The sequence below is a fragment of the Priapulus caudatus genome, unplaced genomic scaffold, assembly GCF_000485595.1.
Source record: "Priapulus caudatus unplaced genomic scaffold, Priapulus_caudatus-5.0.1 Scaffold506, whole genome shotgun sequence".
NCBI lineage: Eukaryota > Metazoa > Priapulida > Priapulimorpha > Priapulimorphida > Priapulidae > Priapulus > Priapulus caudatus.
The window spans coordinates 193,936-203,397 of NW_014577567.1; the positions used below are offsets into that span (position 1 = coordinate 193,936).

Sequence of the window (9,462 nt, forward strand, 5' to 3'; positions counted from 1 at the left end):
TTTTGGCGACACTCATGCTTTGCAGTGGAACTCTGCATTTAGCTTATGGTGATGTAATGGTGGTTGATTTGAGCCAAACTAGTTTCCAATCAAATGATTGCAGCCAGATTTAAGTCTGGGCGGTCGTTGTTTTTGACGTTCTAAAAAGAAACTGCATTATTTTTGTCCATGTTGGAACATTCATGAAACTTCATGTTCGTTTATAAACTTTCACATTTGTTCTAAGTGTGCAGGTAAGGTGGGCTACCCATACTGGGGCCCATTGTCAGAAATGTTAAGACAGGAGTTGTTTTCTGAACTGTGTCCTATTTTATTAGAGCAATTATTTATTATAGTATTTTATCATGGCAGTTTAGGCCATACACTAATCTAGTCATTATGTATCATGGAAGGTTTTGTTGTGACAGTGTTACAGAACATTGCGCAACATTGAACTTTGCACTAGAGGAGATGCACCGGAATCTTTCGTAGACTACACAGGTACGGTGATAAAGCGCTGTCTACATAATGTAATACGTAAAGATGTGCCTACATAACTGCATACATAACATGCAGTGCATGTATTAACACTCAATTTGTGGCAACACACAAGGCCATTATTTTTCATTAGGAAATAATCTTTGCATTGGTCACAATTTCGTGTATTCAGTTGTAATATATTCAGTATCCCTATTTTAGCTCATCTGACTAGTCAGATGCAGCTCGTAGAATCGCATGATTGTCCGTGCTCCATGCATCTGTGCGTAGCGTGCGTCCTTCCGTCCGTCAACAGTTGGGCACAAATCTTAACCGCTCGATGTACGGTCTTTGATATTTGGGACGTTGAGGGGGATCGCGAAAGGACTCAGGATGTTGAATTTGGGGGTCAAGGGTCAAAGGTTGAGATGTGTCAATGGAGGGGAATATTTTCCTCTAAACTTAAGGTATAAGAGGATACCGGAATTGCGGCACAAATTTCAACGGCTGACCTAACGCTCTTAATATAGTTGTGATGGGGAGGAAACCCATCACAGTGCGAAATTGGAGGTCACAGGTCAAAGGCAGTGGGGGAAAGGTCAGATATCAGACCTTTTCTGCAGGAAGCAGCGTTGGTCTACAGACCGGGTGAAAAACTTTTTTGCATCAGCGCTGACCTACCGTTTTTTATCATTTTATTGAAAGGACCATGAAATCTACTTTCCGCTGACGTGCGAAGAGTAAGTGTCTGATAACCTTTTGACCCTCAAGAGGAGAGTTAAACATAGATTTGTTGACTGTTAACAAAGGACTGAACTGCTTTTGCTATTAGAGCCCCCCCCCCACCACTACGCTCGCGCTCGACGCATATCCATGATAACGTTGATATAGCGAAGTCATTAAAGTTACACAGCTATATCTTTATTACTGTACTACCGGTATAGCAAAGCCTATCAACGCGGTGGTGGGAGGGCGCACTAGATTTGCAGCACTGGTTGTATTTAGCAATTTGTTTATGTATGCTATTTGAGCATATAAGAAATTATCAGGAAATTATGGATCCTTGTCATATTTTATTAGATTTCATTATTCAATATGATCACCTTCCTTATAAAGGACAGTTTAATTAACGGTTTCTTGGACAGACAGGAAATGAAAACGTTTATTTAAAACTAAAATGACAACTGTAACCAATTATGAGTACCTTCTGTTTGCGTAAAAAGTGTAGAATTTACAGTATTATACAATAACAAGGAGCATACAACTAATTAATAACAAATTGACTGAATCCTCATACATAGATACGTACATAGTACATAGACTCATACATAGATACGTACCCAGGGCACGAAATTCAGATTTTTTTTACACCGACCCCGAGGGCTGGTAACAGCAATTTTTTATCAGCCCTTACCATAATTTACCAGCCCTCACAAATTTTGTTTGAAAATCAATGTCATGTTTCACGCTTGCATTCTCGATTTCAAATTTGTAAAATGTTGATAAATAATGGCATGATATTAAAACAGTAATATAGGCTATTTTCTCATTAATGCTATAAATAAAAATGTAGGTACTCGCTAACACGGCTGAACCCACCGGCTCGGAGGGCCGGTGTTTTGCCAATGTTACCGGCCTTCCAAATAATTTGCCGGCATATGCCGGTGGGCCGGTGCTAATTTCGCGCCCTGCGTACCTAGTACACAGACTCGTACATAGGTAACCTACCTCGTCTTTCTAACCCTATCTTTCGCGTTGCAGTTCCTGATTATGAGATGATGGAGAAGAGAGCTGGGAGACACATAGAGGAGTTCAAACAGATGGTGTTTCCAGATGGCTTCAACCCGGAAGCTGCGAAAGCCGGCGCGCGCAAGCGAGTAAGTATATACGCCTCCATCATGTATCAGTGCAGCGGTATCTATGGTCTCTATACAGTCTCAGATAGGTAGAGAGAAGGTGCGTACAAGTGATTGTCTTCCACTCACTGCTGTCTCAGATAGGTAGAGAGAAGGTGCGTGCAAGCGAGTAACTCCTTCCTCCTTCATCTCTGAATGCAGAGATATCTAGAGACTCCATACACTCTTAGATAGGTAGAGAGAAGGTGTGTGCAAGCGAGTAAGTTCTTTCTCCTCCATCTCTGAATGCAGAGATATCTAGAGACTCCATACACTCTCAGATAGGTAGAGAGAAGGTGCGTGCAAGCGAGTAAGTTCTTCCTCCTTCATCTCTGAATGCAGAGATATCTAGAGACTCTATACACTCTCAGATAGGTAGAGAGAAGGTGCGTGCAAGCGAGTAAGTTCTTCCTCCTTCATCTCTGAATGCAGAGATATCTAGAGACTCTATACACTCTCAGATAGGTAGAGAGAAGGTGCGTGCAAGCAAGTAAGTCTTTCCTCCTTTATCTCTGAATGCAGAGATATCTAGAGACTCTATACACTCTCAGATAGGTAGAGAGAAGGTGCGTGCAAGCGAGTAAGTCTTTCCTCCTTCATCTCTGAATGCAGCGGTATCTATGGACTCTGTACAGTCCCAGATAGGTAGAGAGAAGGTGCGTGCAAGCGAGTAAGTTCTTCCTCCTTCATCTCTGAATGCAGAGATATCTAGAGACTCTATACACTCTCAGATAGGTAGAGAGAAGGTGCGTACAAGCGAGTAAGTATTTCCTCCTTCATCCTTTAGTGCAGAGATATCTAGAGACTCTATATGAAGCTAACACTCTCAAGATAGGTAGACGAGAAGTGTGCAACACAAAGTTGACATGTCTTCCCTTCCCCTTCACTGGCTGTCTAGATAGGTAGAGAGAAGGTGCGTGCAAGCGAGTAAGTTCTTCCTCTTTCAATCCTCAGTGCAGAGATATCTAGAGACTCTTTTGCTACTAACTGTTGCTGTTTTCGCCGCAGGCTGCGGGCAATGCCGGCGGAGCCGCCAAGAAACCGAAGCTAGAGGGCGTTGCTGTGGACGTGAAAGCAGAGGCGCTGGCGGGCAAGGTGCGTACAACATCGGGGAACACTCGCGTTCGTTTACATAATGTTATACATAATATTATATAATATTATGATATAATTATAGATATATATATATATATATAGATATATATATATATAATTATAGATAGATATATATATATATAGATATATATATATTAGTATATTATTATATAATATTATATACATTTATATTATGCATAAACAGGTAAGATACAACGATGCGTAACATACATACGTAAACATATCTAATAGTTTGACTTACGTTACATAAAATGCGTGAACGTATAAGGTACTGACGTGCATAAATTTATTAATATAATTATTATATTTAATCATTGATATTAATATTTGTCGTCGTTTTGTTTCGTTAGCTGGGCAAGATGACCGTGGCTGTGCTGCGACAGTACTGTAAGGACGAGGGCATACGACTGACCGGCACCAAGAAGTCCGAACTCATGGACGCCATCAACGAATACCTCAACCTGTGAGCGCGAGATGCGCCCCCTGGCATGAGTGTGGCACCCCTGGCGTAACGTCCCTCTGATGATGTGCTTTGCCATCCATGATATGTTGATAAGATGATGAAGATTGACTCTCGAGGATAATTTATATACATGTAATGTGAGTGAATATAATATATATAATATATATCTAATATATAATATTATATATATCTATATATATATATAATATAAATATAATATATAAATATAAATAATATATAATATAAATATATATATATATATGTGGTAGGGGCCGTTCCTAACCCGAAAAGTATTTTTCTGTGAGAATCCATTCGCATAGGATTTATTTTTTCCTTTCGGAATTCGTTGATATTCTGTGATAGTAAATAGCGATCGTGAGTCGATGCCATCTGAACTATTTTCAACTGAAATTTGGAACTGTTTCATAGAAGTATGTTCGGTAAAGTAATACGTAGTGGTTTAAGGTTGTTGTTACCAGCAGAATGTGAAACGTGGCTAGAGACCTATCAATTTTACACTTGTGTTTAGATATGTTGATAGTTAGACCCTGTGGCAACGTAGTGATGCGATTATGTTTGATGATGAATGATTCGTGTTTGATTGATGAGCATAAAACTAATATCGAACGTATATCGAACTCAGAGATACGATAAGATTGTCCCGTAGATGTGTAATTGAGGTTTTCTAGAATGTGATGCGAATATTTTCTTAGATTTGCAAAGTTTTCTACGCGCGTGCTAGTTCAATCATTCAGAGAATCGTTTGAGTACTTAATATAGCACCAAATTTTGTTCGGGTCTATTGACACAGGTGGGGGTACGTTCTTTATCGTAAATCGAACGCGGGGTAGTGAAAGAAATGGAACGGCAATCGCTCGTCGTCAATGTTGATACGTTTAATGAAAATATCTTAAATGAAAGAATTTGTAAATTACATGCAATTGTTTCGTTCTGATTTGTGTTTTGTTGGAAGTGTTTTTTTATTGTAACGAATTTTACACATAAGCAAGTAGTCGTTTGTTGGCTGGTAAGTTTCTCATGCTCAGTCCAATCTTTCTGTAATAAGCAGGAGGAAGAGGAGAAGGTAAGATGAAGGAGGAAAAGAAGAGAAAGGGAGGAAGAGTAGGATGCGAGAGAATGCAGAGGAGGAGGGGAAGCAGGGAGCTAGACGGATGAGTAGGGGGAGCGAGGGGAAGAACATAAGAGGAGGAGAGGAGGAAGAGGATAGCAGGAGGAGGGAAGCCCGTGGTGGAAATCATAAGTACTTACTGTAAAAAGACTTTAGCAAGGGATAGCAAAAAAGAAGCCAGGGGAAGGAAGGAGAAGGCAAGCAAGAAGGAAGAAGGTAGGGCAAATGAATGGGGCAGAAGGCAAAGGAAGGAGAAGGCAGCAAGGGAAGGAGAGCAGCAATGAAGGAGAAGGCAGCAAATGAATGATAAGCAAGGGAAGGAGAAAGGCACAAATGAATGGGAAGGGAGCAAAGGAAAGAGAAAAGGCAGAAAAATGAATGGGAGAAGCAAGGGAAGGAGAAGAGACAGGGCAAATGAATGGGAAGAAGCGCAAAGGAAGGAGAGGCAGCAATGAAAGGGAAAGCGGAGCAAGGGAAGGAAGAAGGCAGGCACATGAATGGAAGGAAGCAAGGGGAAGTGAGAAGGCAGCGATGGGAAGGAGACAGGCAGGCAAGGAAGGAGAAGGCAGCGAGGCAAGGAGAAGGCAGCAAGGGAAGGAGAAGGCAGCAAGGGAAGGAGAAAGCAGCGAGGGAAGGCGAACGCATTGAGGGAAAAAGCAGGCAGCAAAGGAAGGAGAAGGCAGGGCAAACATTCAATATCGTCTGCCATCACCAGTCAACCACCCTCCCGCCTGTCTGCCTTCCCTCCTGGCCGCCCCCGCCTAGCCTTCCCTCCCGGCGCCCGCCCGAAGCTGCCTGCCCTCCCGGCCGCCCGCCTGCCTGCCCGGCCGCACGCCACGTGACCTGGAACTACGGCTCGAGGCGCGGCGTAGAGCTGCCCTTTGCCCCTCGCCGGCCGCCCCCTGCCTTGCCTGCCCCCCGCTGCCTGCCTGCCCTCTTGCCGGCCGCCCGCCTGCCTGCCCGGCCGCCCGCCTTGCTGACCTCACAGCGGCCGCGCCCGCCTGCTTGCCTGCCCGCCCCACGCACATGCGACTCGAGCCCTAAGAGCTGGCATTATGTGCGCGCCCGCTAACAACCTAACGACTCATATAGCACGAGTGGTTCCGGCCCCCGCTTTGTCCCGCCAGCGGGAAACAAAATACCGAAGAGCGACCGTCGTCGCACGTGCTCTCCCCTCCTCATCTCTCTCTCTCTCGTCTCTCAGTCTCGTCTCTCTCTCTCTCATTTCTCATCTCTCTCTCTCTGCCTCTCTCTCTTCTCGCTCGTCTCGCTCTCTCGGCTTGCATAGCTCTCGCTGTTCTCTCTACTCGTCGCTCGCCTCGCTTCTCTGTTTCTCGCTGTTCTCTCTCTCGGATGTTCTCTGCCTCCTCTCTCCCTGCTCTCTTCTCATCTCTATCTCGTCTCTCTCTCTCTTGCTGTCTGTCGTCTCTCTCTCATTTTGTTTTCTCTCGCTATCCCTCGCGCACGAATAAATCTCTCAATCTCGTCTCCCTCTTGCTTCTCCTCCCTTCTCTTTCCCGATTCTCTCCACCATCCTCTCTTGTCCCCGTGCTCTCTCGTTCTATCTCTATCTTTTTCTCTCTTCTCTCTCTCTCTCCTCTCCTCTCGTCTCCTCTCTCTTCTTTCGCTCTCTCTCTCTAGCGACGTTTCTCATCCCTCAATCCCCTCTCTCACTCGCTTTTTCTCTCCGTCCCCTATTTTCTCTCTCCATTGGCTGGGCGCTTCAGCTCATAAACACGCCCGGGGACTGTGTAGCCCCATTGATCGAATGGGTAAAAAATGTGCGAGAAATTTGAAAAGCGTGGGTAGACGGCCGAAAAAACGGCATGGAAAAAAAACACATGGGCGGGGAGGGTAGGCCGGGTGCAGCAAGGGCGTTTTTTAAATTTGAAAAGCGGCGATGGCCTTGGCTTAAACTGCGTGAAAGGCTGCGAAAAACGGATGATTGGTTGGTGGTGGTTTGTTGTGGGGCAGAAAGTTTATGTGACGGCGGAAGGAGGGGAGGGAGGGAGGGAGGGGTGATCGGTGCTTTACTGCTGATGCTAAGTGATTCTTCTGCAGACCGAGAGAAGAGGGAGGACTGAGTGTATGTGAAAAACAAAACAAAAACAAACAAGCAGCAGCAATACGCAACACCACTAACAAAACTCCATGAACCCGTCCTAAACGAATAGAAGAAACCTACTAATTGGTGCCAACGCCGTCGACGTCATCAATCAACTAATCATCCAACAGCTCATCAACGCATAATCCAAACCAGCATCCAATCAACAAGCACGCATCATCAACATGCATCATCAACAGGCATCATCAACAGGCATCATCAACAGCATCATCACAGCATCATCCAGTTCTCCTCTCGCGCCCGAGTACCCTCCCAGCCAAGGCAGGCTTCAAGGCAATCTCCATTCCGACGTAGGCCACGGCCACACAGGTGCGGGTTAGTAGCAGCGGCAGCATTGTGTCGGGGGGGGAGGTGTGGGGGAAGGGGGGTGGGGGGGAGGGGGGAGGGGGAAGCAGTAGCACAAGCAGCATTGGAAGCATACAGCAGTAAGCGAACCAACCAACAAGCAAGGCAGATCAACAACAACAGAAGCAGGCAGCGCCGAACAAAGCGGGAGGCAGCAATAGTAAGTAGCAGCAGCCGCAGTACAGCAGCAGTAGCCAGCCAGCAGCAAGTAGCAGCAGCCAGTAGCGAGCAAGCAGTAGCAGCAGGCAGCAAGAGCAGCAGCCGGAAGCATCAGTAGCAGCAGTACAGCAGTAGCAAGCAGTAGTAGCAGCTATCAGGAGCAGTACACGCAGGCAAGGAGGCAGCAGCAAGCAGGATGCAAAGCAAGCAGCAGCACAAAGCCAGCAGCACAGCAGTCAGGATAGTAGTAGCAGCAAGTAGCAGCAGCAAGTCAGCCAGCGCAGTCAGACAGCAGCAAGGCACAAATAACAGGGCAGGGCAGCAGGAACAGCAATAACAGCAGCAGCAGTAGTCGCAGTAGGCAGCAGCAGTAGCAGCAGGTGGCCAGCAGCAGTAGTAACAGCAGCAGCAAGAGCAGTAGTAGCAGTAGCAGCAGTAGCAGCAGCAGCAGCAGCCAGCAGCGTGTAGCAGCAGCAGTAAGCAGCTAGCAGCAGTAGCCAGCAAAAGCAGCAGCCAGTAGCAGCAGCAAGCACAGGAGCAGCAGTAGTAGCAGTAGTAGCAGAAAGGCAGCAGCAGCAGGCGGTAAGCAGCAGCAAGCAGGAGGCAGCAGCAGCAGCAGAGGCAAGCAAGCAGCAGGAGCAGCAGTAGTAGCAGTAGTAGCAGCAGCAGGCAGCAGCAGCGGTAGCAGGGCAGCAGCAGGAGCAGCAGTAGTAGCATGTAACAGCAGCAGCAGGAGCAGCAGCGGTAGCAGCAGACAGCAGGAGCAAAGGCCCCCCTGCCTTCTCACGAAGAGCTGCTTAATCAGAGCGACAAATAATGCGAAAGGCTCGTGTGTGATGTAATTCCGTGTTGAAGGCGCGAACGAAGCGTGTAAGAGGTAGGGAGCGAGAGTGGAGAGAGGCCGTGAGGAGAGAGGGGGGGGAGAGCGAGAGGGAGAGAGCGAGAAGGGGAGAAGAGAAGAGGAGAGAGAGAGAGAGAGAGAGAGAGATAGAGGCGCGAGAGCGAAGAGTAAGAGAGGTGGAAAGGCGAGAACGATGAGAGTGATAAGAGAGAGAAAGAGAGAGAGAGAGAAGAGAGAGAGAAACGAGAAAGAGAGAGATGAGCGAGAGAGAGCAGAGAGAGAGGAGAAGAGAGAGAAGAGAGAGAGAGAGAGAGAGGGAGAAGAAGACAGAAGAAGAGACAGAGAGAGAATTAAGAGAGAGAGAGAGAGGAGAGTGAGAGGAGAGGCGAGTGAGAGAGAGAGAGAGCGAGAGAGAAGAGAGAGAGAAGAGAGAGAGAGAGAGACAGAAAGAGAAGAGAGAGAGAAAAAGACAGAAAGGGAGAGAGAAGAGAAGAGAGAGAGAGAGAGATAAGAGAGAGCGAGAATTGAGAGAAGAGAGAGAGAGGACAGAAAAAAGAGAGAGAGAGAGAAAGAGAGAGAGAAGAGAGAAGAGAAGGAGAGAGAGAGAGAGCGAGAGAGAGAGAGAGACGAGGAGAGAAGAGAGAGAAAGGCAGAGAGAGAGAGAGAGAGAAGAGAAGAGGAAAATAGAAGGAGGGGAAGGGACGGGCCGAAGTAGGAGCATGTCGGCTGCGGTGGCCGGCTGTATGGCCCGCGTGTTATATGGACTGCCTCTCTCGTCAGTCTCTCTCTCGATCTCTCTTAATCTACTCTCTCTCTCTCTCTCTTCTTGTCCTCTCTCTCCCTCTCTCTCTCTCCTCTCTCACTCCTCTCTCTCTCTCTCTCGTCCTTTTCTCTTTTTCCGCCTCTCTCTCTCCTCTCTTCTATCTCTCTCTC

The 9,462-nt window shown here is 46.6% G+C and overlaps 1 protein-coding gene across 1 annotated transcript; it reads left to right on the plus strand.

Moving 5' to 3' along the window:
- The first annotated feature begins 435 nt into the window (after positions 1-435).
- On the plus strand, positions 436-4,033 carry LOC106811128 (ATP-dependent DNA helicase 2 subunit 1-like). Its single transcript, XM_014814669.1, has 4 exons — positions 436-480; positions 2,218-2,333; positions 3,360-3,446; positions 3,818-4,033. The coding sequence occupies exons 2-4, from the start codon at positions 2,232-2,234 to the stop codon at positions 3,932-3,934; spliced, it is 306 nt and encodes a 101-aa protein (XP_014670155.1). The 5' UTR covers positions 436-480; positions 2,218-2,231; the 3' UTR covers positions 3,935-4,033.
- Positions 4,034-9,462: the final 5,429 nt, after the last annotated feature.